This window comes from Balaenoptera ricei, chromosome 9 (assembly GCF_028023285.1).
Source record: "Balaenoptera ricei isolate mBalRic1 chromosome 9, mBalRic1.hap2, whole genome shotgun sequence".
NCBI lineage: Eukaryota > Metazoa > Chordata > Mammalia > Artiodactyla > Balaenopteridae > Balaenoptera > Balaenoptera ricei.
Window position 1 is genome coordinate 77,572,092 of NC_082647.1, and position 16,166 is coordinate 77,588,257.

General features: G+C 42.6%; 2 protein-coding genes across 10 annotated transcripts in view; one reads left to right on the forward strand and one right to left on the reverse strand.

Annotated features, from left to right (window-relative positions):
- Window positions 1-16,166, forward strand: part of ABCB4 (ATP binding cassette subfamily B member 4) — a 95,550-nt gene that overhangs the window by 47,053 nt on the left and 32,331 nt on the right. For 7 of the 8 annotated variants that reach the window (XM_059934005.1, XM_059934008.1, XM_059934009.1 and 4 more), the window contains 6 exons: window positions 3,989-4,150; window positions 6,715-6,876; window positions 9,282-9,428; window positions 11,569-11,673; window positions 13,903-13,980; window positions 15,264-15,347. In XM_059934005.1, coding sequence (XP_059789988.1) covers window positions 3,989-4,150; window positions 6,715-6,876; window positions 9,282-9,428; window positions 11,569-11,673; window positions 13,903-13,980; window positions 15,264-15,347 — 738 coding nt within the window. Of the gene's footprint in view, window positions 1-3,988; window positions 4,151-6,714; window positions 6,877-7,921; window positions 8,013-9,281; window positions 9,429-11,568; window positions 11,674-13,902; window positions 13,981-15,263; window positions 15,348-16,166 lie in introns of those variants that run through there. The other variant, XM_059934012.1, reaches the window with a different exon arrangement.
- Window positions 12,128-16,166, reverse strand: part of CROT (carnitine O-octanoyltransferase) — a 105,676-nt gene continuing 101,637 nt past the window's right edge. For both annotated transcript variants that reach the window (XR_009505074.1, XM_059934017.1), the window contains one exon: window positions 12,128-12,479. Coding sequence is in view for 1 of the 2 variants with exons in the window: in XM_059934017.1 (XP_059790000.1) it covers window positions 12,440-12,479 (40 nt within the window). In the remaining variant the exon portion in view is untranslated. The remainder of the gene's footprint in view (window positions 12,480-16,166) is intronic.

The following is a 16,166-nucleotide window of genomic DNA, read 5'->3' on the forward strand; positions in this document are numbered from 1 at the left end:
TAAGGTCTTAAAGAAGAATAGAAAAGCAGACTTGGTATTTTGATTTTTTAAAGAAAGTCAATAATCACAAAGTTTCATACCTACACACACTCTCCTACTCATAGTGTTTCCATACTGGAGGGGCAAGAAAAGAACCAGAGTAGTGATTTAATGAAATGATTGCCAAAAGTTTCATTTTATGCTTTTTTTCCCAGAAGTTCCAGAAAGGCTCATGGAATAGTACTTCCTTTGTTTGGGCCTGCCTTTCATTCCTACACATCCAAAATTAGTAGAAGTTCCAAATTTCTTAATAGTTGGTGTCCTTGAATCTAGGGTATTTATTTGCCAATGTTTTGTCATCACTGGGGTGTTTGAAAATAGCCCTTTGAAAATAGCCCTTTGTGTCAGATCTCCTCTACTCTGGCCAAAGAATCTCGGTCAAGGGTGACAGTTGCTAATTTTGAAATTAGCAACTTTGCCCACTTTGTTTCTCCTGCACACCAGTCATTTACTCGCAAGTCTGACTCCGATTCCTCTGGGTTTTTTTGTTTTTTGTTTTTTTTTAAATTTATTTTTGGCTGTGTTGGGTCTTCGTTTCTGTGCGAGGGCTTTCTCTAGTTGCGGCGAGCGGGGGCCACTCTTCATCGCCGTGCGCGGGCCTCTCACTGTCGTGGCCTCTCTTGTTGCGGAGCACAGGCTCCAGACGCACAGGCTCAGTAGTTGTGACTCACGGGCTTAGTTGCTCCGTGGCATGTGGGATCCTCCCAGACCAGGGCTCGAACCCGTGTCCCCTGCGTTGGCAGGCAGACTCTCAACCACTGCGCCACCAGGGAAGCCCCCCTCTGTTTTTTTTTTAAGTTGATATAGCATCAACCTATTATGATCATCATGATAACCCAGTCACTGTTAGTATCATGAATATTATTAGGTTGATCAAAGTGTTTCCTCTGGGCCTCATCATACATGGACAAAGCCATGCAGCTTCCGTATCAGTAATTCAGTAAATATTTATGAATGTTTCTTTGGGGCCCATATGCTAAAAATCAAAGAACAGTCTTAAATGTTGTCCAGTAGTTATGCTCTAGTCTCTCTCTCTTTTTATGGTGTAACTCTTTTATATTTATTTAAACACAATTGATTCATCTGGTTATTTTAGAGTACGGACTGAAGAAGAAAGACCACATTATTTTTTTCCAGGTGGCTATGAAATTGCCTCCATAGTCCACCTTTTCTCTACGGAGAGACAAAGCATATTTATTCATACTGTCATACTAATTCTTAAATGTTTTACGTCTATTTCTGGACTCTCTATATGGTTCTATTGATCAAATTGTCTTTTCACGTGATAGCTTCCCCCGGAATTTACTATTTTAATTGCTGTAGATTTTTTTTTTTAATTTAATTTATTTATTTTTGGCTGCGTTGGGTTTTTGTTGCTGCATGCAGGCTTTTTCCAGTTGCGGTGAGCGGGGGCTACTCTTCATTGCGGGTGCGTGGGCTTCTCATTGCGGTGGCTTCTCTTGTTGTGGAGCACAGGCTCTAGGCGCGCAGGCTTCAGTAGTTGTGGCACGTAGGCTCAGTAGTTGTGGCTCGCGGGCTCTAGAGCGCAGGCTCAGTAGTTGTGGTGCACGGGCTCAGTTGCTCCGCGGCATGTGGGATCTTCCTGGACCAGGGCTCGAACCCGTGTCCCCTGCATTGGCAGGTGGATTCTTAACCACTGCGCCACCAGGGAAGCCCTAATTGCTGTAGCTTTTTATGTTTTAGTATCTGGTGGAGATATTACCCAGATACTCATTAACTTTTTCAGAATTTTCATGGATGCTCTTTTTAAAAAAATTGAGATATAATTCAGATACCATAAAGTTCACCCTTTTAAAATGCACAATTCATTGGCTTTTTCAGTATATTCACAAGATTTTGCAACCATCAGCACAGTCTCAGTGCAGAATATTTTCATCATCCTGAAAGGAAACCTTGTACCGATTAGCAGTCACTCTCCATTCCGCCCTCATGCTTGCTCTTGGCAACCAGTAATCTGCTTTCTCTCTCTATGGATTTGCCCATTCTGGACATTTCATATAAATAGAATCATACAAGGCATGGTCTTTTGTGACTGGCTTCTTTCACTTAGCATAATGTTTTCAAGGTTCATCCATATTGAAACACACATCAGAATCTCATTCCTTTTTCTGGCCCAGTATTATTCCATTGTATGGATGTACCACCTTGCCTTGTTTAAACCACCTTGTTTATCTTTTGATCAACTGATGAACATTTGGATTGTTCTCACTTTTTGGCTATTATGAATCTAGTCTTTTTTTTTTAACATCTTTATTGGAGTATAATTGCTTTACAATGGTGTGGTAGTTTCTGCTGTATAACAAAGTGAATCAGCTATATGCACACGTATATCCCCATATCGCCTCCCTCTTGCATCTGCCTCCCACCCTCCCTATCCCACCCCTCTAGGTGGTCGCAAAGCACCGAGCTGATCTCCCTGTGCTATGCGGCTGCTTCCCACTAGCTATGTATTTTACATCTGGTAGTGTATATATGTCAATGCTACTCTCTTACTTCGTCCCAGCTTACCCTTCCCCCTCCCTGTGGCCTCAAGTCCATTCTCTACGTCTGTGTCTTTATTCCTGTCCTGCCCCTAGGTTCATCAGAACCTTTTTTTTCTTTTTTTAGATTCCATATATATGTGTTAGCATACAGTATTTGTTTTTCTCTTTCTGACTTACTTCACTCTGTATGACAGACTCTAACTCCATCCACCTCACTACAAATACCTCCATTTCATTTCTTTTTATGGCTGAGTAATATTCCATTGTATATATGTGCCACATCTTCTTTATCCATTCATCTGATGATGGACACTTAGGTTGCTTTCATGTCCTGGCTATTGTAAATAGTGCTGCAATGAACATTGTGGTACATGACTCTTTTTGAATTATGGTTTTCTCAGGGTATATGCCCAGTAGTGGGATTGCTGGGTCCTATGGTAGTTCTATTTTTAGTTTTTTAAGGAACCTCCATACTGTTCTCCATAGTGGCTGTATCAATTTACATTCCCATCAACAGTGCAAGACGGTTCCCTTTTCTCCACACCCTCTCCAGCATTTACTGTTTGTAGATTTTTTGATGACTAGCCTCTCATTTCTATCTTTTTAACTACTTAGGTGAATTGGGCTATACTCTAATAACCATCCTAAGGATGTGGTTTTATTGCCTCAGAGTAGGAGTGGTCTTAAGAAGTTGTTAGTCTTGATAGGGCTAATGAATATTTTAAAAAAATAACCATTGTTAATGACATAACATGAATAGTTTGATGGGCATTTTCCAGGTTGTAAATGCCCGTTCATAAACCCACCAAGCCAACAACATGTGAGTTCAGGGAACTACTTAGCGGGGGGGTGGGGGGGTGGGGGGGGTGATTTGTAGATTTCAGCATCCATAAAAATCACCTGAAGCACTTGTTAAAAATCATAGTTAATGGCCCCACTCCAGAGTTTGTAATTCAGATGGTCTTTGAACCATAACGTGAACCATCCAGATCCCAGGGTATGTTTTCACCTCAGCTGCCTGCATGGAGTCCATTAGAATTACAGTCAAAATCAGGCACTTCAAAAGAAATCCTACAGAAGTGCTCTGGAGAAGACTGTATGTGGCAACAACTTCTGAACATGCTTCTGGTGAAGTCTCTAGCATATCGTATAACTCAGAACGAGGGCTCCTCACACAGGTAAGAAAACATTTGAGAAGGGTTGTAGACCTCCACAGTTATCCATCCTCATCCTGGAGGGATTGGCCTCCTGTCTGGTCCAGAACTTAAGTCTCCTTTTGGCCATTCACAGGTGAGTGATGCCTTTGTGCCCTAATCACACGGGGATGGTGAGCTATTCTCGCATCATCCGCAAACACCTCCATCCAAGTGCTTAATTGTGTGTTAATTGACAGTGCGGGACATTGTAACCCTCCTGCCCTACATGTTTGTCCTTTTCCCCTTTAGGCCAGGGAAGGCCGGACCACCATAGTGATAGCACACCGATTGTCTACAATCCGAAATGCAGATGTCATTGCTGGGTTTGAGGATGGAGTCATTGTGGAGCAAGGAAGCCACAAAGAACTAATGAAGAAGGAAGGGGTGTACTTCAGGCTTGTTAAGATGCAGGTATCTGCCTCCTGGGAAGTTTTTCTGCTGTTTTCTCCTCAATATAGTATTCTTTATTTTATTTATTAAAATATCACGTAGCTAATGCCATGTTGAGAAATAAGAAGTTTTCAGGAAGATGCCTAAAATATACATCTGAGACTTTAATTCAGAGTCGTTGAAAGAATCTCTAAAGAGAAAGGTGACGGGAGAGGAAAATAGAGGAAAATGCCGAAAACATTTTGAACTTATTCTTTAGGACAGAGATTCTTAATTGCCTGGGGAATGAACTTCTTGAGCAACTTTGCAAAATAAATAACCTAAAAATATGTTATTCTGTAAACATGATTCTTATATTTGTAAAAGTATATACATTTGCTTTGATATAACTGTAACTAGTATGTACATAATTTTGTTCTTTTTTCTTCCCATTTCAGATGCACATCATCCAGATTCTATCATTTTAATGGGTCCTCAGCATCTTTTCACATGTTCCTTGGCTGTTTGTATATTTTCCTCTGTGAAAGTGTCTGTTCCTGTATTAGGCTGTTTTCTGTTGAGTTGTTCATGATATTCTTATTGATTTATAAGAACACTGTGCATAAAAAGGAAATACACATTTCTCTTGCATGTATTGGAAGTATTTTTCCTGCTTTGTTCTTTCAACTTCACTTTGTTGTTTGTTTGGCTGCCATAAAAAAAGCTTTAAAATTGTATGTAATTAGATTATCATTTCTCCTCTCCATGTCTTCAGGATTTGGGGTTGTTCTTAGGATATTCACCCATATTTCCTTTCAACAGTTATTGTTTTATTTTTTACGATTGAATATTTGAGGCAGCTGAAGTATATCCAGGTGTAGGAAATAAGGGCTATTGGTTTCAAATATATACTTTTTATCAACTGGTGAAAAGCGGCCATCTTGGCTTTGGAGCTTAATGACCTCAGCTCCCAGTAAATGAGGGCTTTAGGTAAGGCACAGAAAAGTATATTATGAGATAGAGAGAGGGATTATGCATTTGGTCATAGAAGAAGTCTAAAATCAGAATGGGCTTATTGGAAGAGCTGTCTATTGAGATAGCATGGACAAGATGACAAAAGGAGAAAAAGATAAGAAAAGGATTGATGAGAAGTGGTTCAGTTTGACTTGCCATGTGCTAGAATTTGGGGGAGCCAGGCTTGAGCATGTGGTGGGGAGCTGTGGAAGACTGTTGAGCTGGGGTGTGATTTGAGCAGGACTGCCCTTCAGGAAAGTGACTCTGATAGCAGTGTGGGAGTGGATGGAAGTGAGGATGTAGGGACCAGTTACAAGACTAAGTCTCTAAGCTAGGTTGTTTTTTTGTTTTTTAATAAATCTATTTACTTATTTATTTTTGGCTGCTTTGGGTCTTTGTTGCGGTGCGCAGGCTTCTCATTGCGGTGGCTTCTCTTGTTGCAGAGCACGAGCTCTAGGCACACAGGCTCAGTAGTTGTGGCTCACGGGCTCTAGAGTGCAGGCTCAGTAGTTGTGGTGCATGGGCTTAGCTGCTCCGCGGCATGTGGGATCTTCCCAGACCAGGGATCGAACCCGTGTCCCCTGCATTGGCAGGTGGATTCTTAACCACTGCGCCACCAGGGAAGTCCCGCTAGGTTGGCTTTTGTTGGGAGATGGTGTGAAACTGTTCCAGTGGGAAACAAGGAAGTCCACCAAGCAGAGCGTACCTGCAGTGGGGTTCAAGGCACAAGGGCGCAATATTCTGTCAGGTGCTGAAAGCACAACTGGAAAGTAGGATCAGATTAGATCAAGAGCTCAAGATAGACAGCCTCTGTGGGTACAGTAAGGCACTAGCCAGATAATTGGGTTTGGGGACAGGACCTCAAAGGAAAAAGACAATACCACAAGAACTGAGGTCCTGGACAAACCATTAAGATGTGGGCTCAGACATGGCGGAAGCAAACAGAGAACAAAGTTAGACTCCAGGAAGGTTGGGTTGATATTCCCTCATCTAGCATTGAGCTAAAGGTCCTTAAATTATCCCTCTCCCTGACCCTTTAAGGAGAGAGTTGATCCCAAAGTGGGCAATGAGGCTGAACCTGCAGGACTGTTCCCCTGGGGTGAGGTGTGGATGAATCTTTGCAGGACTCTGAGGAAGAAAGATGATGGTACTCAGCCAGATTAACAGCCTCCCTTGGGCAGTGACCAGCTTTTCCTTGTTTGTAAAAATGAGCCCTTGGTAATGTTTCTGTTTATTCTTCTGCACCGTGGTGGTCTCTAACTTGTTCTCTGGATCCTGGTGTATTGAAGAAATTCCCAGTTACCTGCTGGATAATGAAAACTTTGCCTTTTAATTTTTAGAGAATATTTTTATACTCCAGGTTTCATATTGTTCAAACTGAATTTAACCTTTCTGTCCTTTGTAACCTCTTTTACTTCCATGTGTTGATATACTTCTTGACACTCTGCAGCTAACTTTGACTGAGAAGCTGTGACGGAACCTGAAAGTCTTGACACGTGATACTCAAATGGCTGTATGGTTCTAAACTTGGAGGTTACATCCATCTGGACACAGACACACACACACAAGTCAATGTTTTGTTCTTCTTATAGACATTAGGAAGCCAGATCCAGTCAGAAGAATTTAAAGTTGCACTAACTGATGAAAAACCTGCCATGGGTTTGGCTCATCCCATCGTTAGGAGTTCTTTTCATAAAAGCCTGAGGAATTCACGAAAGTATCAGAATGCCTTTGATGTGGAAACCATTGAACTTGTAAGTTGTTTTTCACTTAAATCTTTAGTTGTTTAGTTTTGCTGTTGAAATTCTTAGTCTTGCAAGTATATTGCAGGCACAGAGGATTCCTGCCATGAGCCATACTCTTCTTAAAAAAAGAAAACATCAAATTTTAAATGTATTTGTCAAAAATTGAAATCAATTCCAATTAAAATTGGATTTCCAATGAAAAAAGATCCAAAAACATAGTCTTTGTGCTTAGATGCTTGAAATTAAAACTAGATACTCCGCTTACTTTTGAGGTCCAGAGATAAATAAGGCTGGTCTAAAGTAAGAGGCCCTGATATTTGCATGCTCTATTAGGTAGGATTACTTTTGATTTCTATGCTAGGAAACTCAGATTAATATCAGTTTAAGAAAAATAAGAGGTTTTATTTCTCTTTCACATAAAAAAAATCTTAAAGGTGAGAAACCCAGGGCTAGAATGGTGACTCCACCATGGTTACCATGGATTCAGGTTCCTTTCATATTTATCCTCACTATCCTGGCATGTAGCTTCCATTCTCGGTGATCTAAAATGGCTCCTGAAGCTCCAGCCATCACATCTGTGTTCCAAGCAGCAAGAAGAAACAAAGATTTTCCATAAGTCCAATACAGTACTTTTATTTATATGTCACTGGCCATAACTTAATCACATGGCGCTACCTAGCTACAAGGAAGGGTAGATAACTGAATATTTTTGCTATATGCATTGCTACTCTGAATAAGATTGGAATTCTCTTACTAAGAAAAAGGGGAGAATTACCAGAAATAGCCAAAGTGTACATTCTTTAATGTCTCTCACCTGAAGACTTGGGATGTTAGTAATTCAAGTTAACAGAAGCCTTTATAATATTGATAGAAAGGGAATCCATTCCAAGAAAAGATATTTTATGATTTTAAGAAATGGTTTGAGAATACCTTTTGATGTTATTTATTGATAAAAGCTGAGTTTATTTTTACTTTTGTGTTGGCCTGAAGACAGTAATCCTACCGAGAATTCACTGCATCTGTTTTTCTCTGCCCACAATGTTATTTACTGCAGAGATTACGAGGGCTCTCTCAGAGGTCTCAATCTTGGTGTATTTATGGAAAGAGAATAACAGTTGAATTATTGTGGAGCTGCATTATCATACGTAAGATAAACAATTTCCCCCTTTTTGGCTGTGGAAGTATTTACTTCTCATTTCCTCATTTATCTGGGCAGTTACGCTGCTAAATCTTGAGAGTCTGGTATTTTAGAGGAGCACTTCTCTTGGAGAAATGCACAGAGAAGAGTGGGAGTCAGAAAATGCCACATCAACAAGACTGTCCTAAGTGCCATCATAGAGGGATAAACGATGTGCCCAAGGAGCGGGGGAAATTAAGTCTGATTAGAAGGGCCTGGAAGACCTGCTGGCATGTGAAGAGCAGCCTCAGTTCGTTTAACAGACTGGAGACCAGGGCTAAAAGATAATGTTAACTAGGGAGGAAAAAAACACCCTAAAACACAGAGAAAATGGGTGGCTTGAAAGAAGACGGCTGAATAGAAACTATTCCCACGTTCTCTTTTTCATAGAGACGCAAACATGACCTATTTAAACAACTGTAAGGCTATGGGATTCCATAGGCACCTTTTGTATCTAGTTTACTGTTAAACCACCTCTGTAGTCCGAATATTCTCCTTTATGTGGCCTAAATCCTTCATGCTTGACCAGACACTGAGTTCTGCATTTGCTGAGAACCTGATGTGTGCCAGGCATTGGGCTATTTGTAGGGATATAAAGACATAGTCTTCACCTTAAAAACAAACAAACAAGCAGAGTCATGTAAACAAACGGGGTGGGGGGATCACAAAACAAGCTAAGCTATGAAATAGAAGAAGTCCGCAGAGGGAACAGTGGTGAAAGAAAAGGGGAGTAGCTACTTTAGTTTTGTGTGTTGGGAACACGTCACAGAAAAGGCAGCGCTGGGCAGGGTTCCGGGGTGAGGAGACCAGGCCCAGGTCCTCAGGTTAATCATGGCGCCTTGTGTTGGTGAGGCCACTTACCCATCTATTCACGGGTCTTGTCTCATGTGACCCCAACATCATGCCGGAGTTGAATTGGACTTGAATTCTAGGGCATTTTGTGCCCAGTTCCTGCTTCCGCTCACTCTGCTGAGGCTGGAATAGAGATGGGCTGGTCACACCATGAAGATTGCCTCTTGGGTGAAGGACTCATACTCAGCTTATGCTGTGTAGTCAGTGGACATACTTAACATTTTGATAACATCCTGTCCAACCCTCTAGTAATTTGCTGTAGCCTGGTCATTCTCTGCATCTAGTCTGCAAGTTCCTTGAGGGTGATGCCAGGCCTTCTCTATGTCCATAAACTCCAGTGACTGTAGTGTTGTCACCTTTTTGTCCTGATATGTATGTGTTCTAGGATGAAACTGTGCCGCCGGTGTCTTTTATGAAGATCCTGAAACTGAATAAAACAGAATGGCCCTACTTTGTGGTGGGAACTCTGTGTGCTGTTGCCAACGGGGCGCTTCAGCCGGCCTTCTCGGTCATCTTCTCAGAGATTATAGAGGTGAGTCTGAAAACACCACTGGACAGCTTGAATGAAATCACTTCACCATTACATCAGTTCTCATGCCAACCTGGTCCATTTTGCAGTAAAGCAGCCTCAAGTTAAACTAAGCCCAAGGTTTTAATTCCCTTTTGAGGAAAGCTGTTTGAGGCAAAAGAAAAAATAGGCAAGTTATGCTATCAATGAAATTAGAAACTGTAAAATCCCTGAAGAAGGCATTCTGATTCACTCTCTTCGTTTGGATGAACTGGTGTCAGGCAATGGTCTCCATCCCGTTTGTGGAGAGGAGATGCATGTCTCACTGGATGGCTGGGTGGCGGGGAAGGGGAAGAGTTCAAGTCTCAAGTGTTCAAGAGGCCAGGCTCTGGGGACAGACCAGCCTCACCACTTAATCGCTGTGCAAATTGGGCAAATGCTTTCCCTTGCTGTACCTCAGTTTCTTCATCTGCAAAATAAACCTACCTCCTAGGATGGCTGAGGATTAAGAGATGATTTAGGTAACTATTTAAGAGTGTCTGTATTCAATAAGTTGCTACATCATTGTTTAGCAATTGTAGCAATGTTCAGCATTGTTTAGCAATTGCTACATCATTGTTTAGCCATCCTTACAAGGCTTGGGGAGGCTAAGAAGGAAAAGCTACACCATCCAGTTGTTAAATTCATTGGGGGATGTTTATCAGAAGTGATCAGAAATATCTAAGGCTCCATAAAATCCAACATTTATATTTTATTTATTTATTAATATTTTATATTTTATAACCTTAGTCAATCTCTGTTATTGGAGAGACTTTTTTGTTAAAGATGAATTATTCTCCATCACATTACAACTTTATTATGCTGTTTTTCAGCTTTTTTTCTATCTTTATTTTTTGAGCTTCATATAATGTATTATCCTTCAAAGTTTTATTTTATTTTATTTCTTAATTAATTTTTATTGGAGTATAGTTGCTAAGAGTTTATTATGCTTGTGACTTTGAACATTGGTTTAAGACCACAAGCTGAAAAATAAATCAGGAAGAACCCTCCAACTGTTCTTACATTACAAAATAAGACAATCCCTGGCTCTCCTGCAATTCGAGAGCTTGTGTGGATTGTATTTATATTTGGGGGCATCTCCTTTGTGTCAAATGCTGATCTTGGAGGTCAAGCAGGAAACAAAATAAACTAAGTCCTGCCCTCAAACAGTTTACCTTCTATTGGGACAGACACAGAACACAGCCAGAAAGCAAATACGTAATGTGTCACAGCATAGCAGGCATTTTAAAAGCAGGGTCTGGCAGTACAGGGGCTGGAGCTGGAGGTGCTGTTTCATGCGGGTGGGTCAGGAGAGGCCTGTCGGGGCAGAGGCCCCGTGGAGTGGAGGCTGGCGAGCAGGTAGGGGGCAGGGAGGAGTTCAGGCAGAGGGAACAGCAAACGCAGAGGAAGAGGCACAAACACGACGATGTGCAGCCACACACAGTCCGCAGGCAGTGTTTCAACCCACGTTAATAACCGCAAACAGTAAGTCCGCTACATGCGAACTTTCCACTTGTGAACGCGCGCGCCAGCCCCTGTGTGCCAGCTGTTGTACCGTACTACTGTACTTTTCAAGGTACTGTACTGTAAGACTGAGACTGTTTTCTTTATTTTTCGTGTTTGTTTTTTATGTACGTATTGTTTGTGTGAAAAGTATTATAAACCTATTACAGTACAGCACTCTTGATATATACCCGATTGTGTTAGTGGGGTACCTAGGCTAACTTTGTTGGACTTACGAACAAATTGGACTTACAAGCGCGCTCTCAGAACGGAACTCGTATTGTATTCCTCCGATTCATAGAGACAGGCTCCCAAATGGCTGGGGGGAGGGTCATGGGAGTTACTGGTTAATGAGTACAGAATTTCAGTTGTGGATGATGAAAGAATTCTGGAGATGGATGGCAGTGGAGGTGGCACAACACTGTCAGTACACTTAATGCCACTGCCTAGTATACTTAAAATCTACCGTTTAGCCATTTTTATGTTACGTATATTTTACCGCAGTTAAAAAAACACGTACTCAAAACCTAGTTTTTAAAATGTGATGCTCAAGCCATTGTTTATGGGAGGAATAAACAAAGATCATGTAATAAAAGTGGGTGTTTTAAATGTTCTTTTGTAGATTTTTGGACCAGGGGACGATGAAGTGAAGCAGCAGAAATGCAACATGTTCTCATTGCTCTTTTTAGGTCTGGGAATTATTTCTTTTTTTACTTTCTTCCTTCAGGTAGGTACCTATGATTTGATCTTCTCATCGAGTCTATATTCAGTTAGAGAATATAGATTAATTACCTATTAATTAGATTTTTGTGAATTATCTGTTAATATAGATTAATTATTGATTAATCAAAATCCGATAAAGGAAACAGGTGATCAAAACCTTAGCTTGGATTTGGAACTTCCAAATCTTAGACTGAAATGAATTGCAGACACAGTTGGCACAAGGCTCTTTGAGAGGGCAGTGTCCTCAGCAGGGGGAATTGTGACTTCCCTGCGTGCTAAATTACGTCATGTTACAAGTTGGCCCTCAGCAAACATTCATTAGCAAGGACAAAAGAGACTTGAATTCACAGGACAACATAAGTCCCAGTTAAACTCCACTAGTCATAAACTGGAGAAAAATCAGTACAATAGCATTCTCTCTTTTTTTTTTTTTTATAAATTTATTTTATTTTTTGGCTGCATTGGGTCTTCGTTGCTGTGCACGGGCTTTCTCTAGTTGTGGCGAGCGGGGGCTGCTCTTCGTGTGGTGCACGGGCTTCTCATTCCAGTGGCTTCTCTTGTTGTGAAGCATGGGCTCTAGGTGCGCAGGCTTCAGTAGTTGTGGCTCGCGGGCTTCAGTAGTTGTGGCGCATGGGCTTAGCTGCTCTGCGGCGTGTGAGATCTTCCCGGACCAGGGATCGAACCCGTGTCCTCTGCGTTGGCAGGCGGATTCTTAACCACTGCGCCACCAGGGAAGCCCAGCATTCTCTTTTTTTACTCTTCATATAGTATCAAGTAACTTCTCTGATATTTTCTTCCTTAATTGATGAACTGTTTGAAAGAATGCACATTATATTGCATTTAGGAATTGTAGACCCGGACAAAATGAACTAGTAAACTTTGCTCTGGTTGTACTTGTCTACCTAGACTTTTAATTACCAAATTTCTTTTGTCTCTTTAACTCAGTGCCTTTCCAGTACACACAGGCCTTTCTAGTACAATCCATTAAGGCCACAGAATATTTCCTAGTCATGCCCAGTGTGCTTCTCTTTGATTATTGTTGAGCCAGTGGTAAAAGTAAGCCTAGCTTTTTATTTAGAAATCAGAGCCTTGCTTGTAGCAACTCAATGTCCAATGCAGCCGCAAGCCCTGGTGTGTTAGGGAGTAGAGCATACATATGCTGCACCAACAGTGGGCTGATGGACGGAACTACGGAGCCCTCACGAGCCTTGAGCAATCTGCCAGCAAAGGTGGGAGGAGACCAGAGCAGTCTAGGCCTGGACCCCTGGGGCAGACTCACCCTGAGCACTGACCACTGATCCTCTTGGTTCAGTGAAGACCTTGGATGCATCCTCCCCAGAGAGCACCCCACGTGCCCACCCCAACACTCCATGTGGCTGGAGGTTCACACCCATGCCAGCGCCTGGGAAGCAAACCCAGCTGTGGACATCTGGGCTGGTCTCCAGTTTGAACAGGATATAATTAGAAAGAGGGAAAGTGTCTGGCAAGGATGCTGGGGGAGATGGAGTAGCCTAATTGTTCGCTAATCTGAGAGCAGGTGGAGCTGTGACGGGGAAGCAGCAAACTCACCTGGAGCTTGATATTCCAGACGTCCTCCCTCCCTCCCTCTACACTACAGGAGCCAAAACGCATCCCTGCATGGAATTTTGTTACTTCTGTTGGAGACTGATTTGCTTAAAGCATTAGGAACACACTGAACGTTGTAATTAAATACAGTATTCTTCTCACTGAGAGGTTGTCCTTGAGAGTTTTGAAAAGGAAGTCTATTTAGAATGCTTCAGAAGCCAGAACTGGATACTTTTAAGGATTTTGGTCTTAGGATTTTATTGTATACCAATGATTTAGAAGTATATGAATTAAAAAAAATTTTTTATGGAAGTATAGTTGATTTACAATGTGTTAATTTCTGCTGTACAGCAAAGTGATCCAGTTATACATATATAAACATTCTTTTTTTAATATTCCTTTCCATTCTGGTTTATCATAGGATACTGAATATAGTTCTCTGTGCTGTACAGTAGGTCCTTGCTGTTTATCCATTCCATATATAATAGCTTACATCTAGCAGTGCATGAACTTTAAGTTGGAACTTTGAATTAGTATCTGGCCATAGACTTTGTCATTTGAATAGTTGATTCATAAATAAATGTTATAGAAATCCACGCGAATACACCCACTTGTGTCAGAACGCTTGTGCTCATCAAAAGGGACAAAAGCCTTTCTTCTCGCCCAGGGCTTCACATTTGGGAAGGCTGGCGAGATCCTCACCACAAGGCTTCGGTCCATGGCTTTTAAAGCAATGCTGAGACAGGTAGGTGTGTTCCTTTCGAGCCTCTTCCTGTTCTGGCTGGCGTGCTGCCCTGCATGTTGTGTGTCCCAGGTGTTCATGCAAGGACTGCTCAGGGCCCTGCTAATGGTCCTGGTCCAAAGACCTCTCAGGGTTTCCGTGGGAGTAGGCTTAATTTAGGTAACTTTTGGGGCTTATTTTGCAACTATCTCTATCCATGTGGATACTCTCATTTCAAGGACCTGTGTCTGTTTTCTGGATTCTACGCAGGCCCTGGTGAGTCACTTGAGACTCCAGGATGCCTTTCAACAAAGGAAAGGGTGGTTGGCAGTGTTCCTGTCCCATGACTGACCATACTAACTATAGGTTTTACCAAATGTTGGTAATTGAGTTTGTTAGAGCTCTGCTTTCACATTAATTCCCTTGTTAATTCACTCAGTCATTACCCGCTAGGTACCAGACAGTGTGCTAGTAGCTGGGCCTATAAAATGCATTATCTGCTCTCTTGGGAAGGTCACAGCCCAGTGCAGGACATGTGGGAAAATGTGCAAACATGAATTCTCTATTTTTATAGAGAAGGCTCAAGAGAGGGCCAGAATATTGTCCAACCGATTGGCAGGAATTGATTACATTCCTGTTCACAAAAGGGCACAGAGCAGGTATCATGTTTTGTGCAAGTCTGAATTTGCAGACCTCTTTCAGTGTCTTTTAAACTGTTGCTGTGGAGGAAAAATTACTTTATATGAAGCTTAAAGATGCCGTGGATGAGTGGCTTATAATTAAAATCATATCTAAGATAGACTCTTTTAATCCTTGCTTCAAACAAAACAAAACAAAAACGTGGTGAGAAACCAGGGCTGATGGATCTCATGCCCAGGATTTGCAAGAAAGAGCCGTGTCCAGCACAACTCCTTTGTGAGAGACACCACCCCATCAGGATACTACGGGAGTATCCGTAGTGCAAGTTGTGAGGACTGGGGGATGGACCCACGTGCACCCACGGGCTCGGGGGAAGCTGGCGGCGAGCACAGCTGCAATCTGGATAAGCCCCGCCCCCCGTCAGTGTGCCTTCCCGGCACAGCAGAGCCGGATGCAGGTGGGGATGGGGCTTGCGTCCTGGTGGGGCTCCGAGGTGTACGCCCAAGGCAGGGACTAGAGCTCCCCACTGCATGGGAGGTCTCCCCTCAACTCCAACGCCCAAGTGAAGTGTGGATATGTCCTCGGCATTGCATGTTTGGGATGTTTCATCTGATTTTCTCTGCTTGTTTTAATTTGGAATGAATTTAAAGGTGTATTTTGTGCCATAGGACATGAGCTGGTTTGATGATCATAAAAACAGTACTGGTGTGCTTTCTACGAGACTTGCGATGGATGCCTCCCAAGTCCAAGGGGTATGTAGACTGCACTCTACTACTGTTTTTCTTTAACATGGTTTGGAATAAACATATGGCATAGCTGCAACCTTTAAGCTGCCTTCAGCTGCAAACAACAGAAAAGTCAAACTGGCCTAAACAATAAAGAGGAAGGTTAGACTTCAGGGTTGGTGGATCCACTGGCTCACAGGTGGCCCGAAGGACTCAGGCGCCTTCTGTCTGTTGGCTCTGAGTGGCTTTCAGTCCTCAGGGTTGGCTTCATCCTGTGGCTTGTTCCCTCGTGGCCACAGGGCAGCTGCCAGGAGCAACCACAGCTACAAGCTTCCTTGTTTCCCATTCAGCGAAAGAGAGTGCACACCTAAGCCTCGACTGCCAAACAAACACCCTTCCCTTACATCTAATTAAGACTGATTTGGGTCACATGCCCAACCCTAACTAATACCTGGCCCAGGGAGTGCCACCATCTTCCTGGCTTCCCTCCCCAGCTCTGGAGCTCAGGTCTGTTACCTCGGAACTCACTGCTTCTGCATAGCGCAGGAGAGCAGCAAGTCCCCTGCAGTGTCCCTGTGAGAGCCCTCGTTTTCTGACTGGTGCAAACAGGACTGCATCTTTATGCATGCTTTACGGGGGGGATGGTCTCTTCGGATCTGTACCCTTGGTAACAGATGGTCTCTTGGGGCTCGTGAATCTCCCTCTTACACATTTGAAGCGAACAGGCTTTAAAATGACCAGAGTGCCTGTGGTGTGTTTCCTCTTTGAATGTTGCCTTCATGAAAAAGTGTGCACCCCACAGCCTCTCCCCAAACCAGAGCAGCTGATGACTTGCTTCTGCAGTAC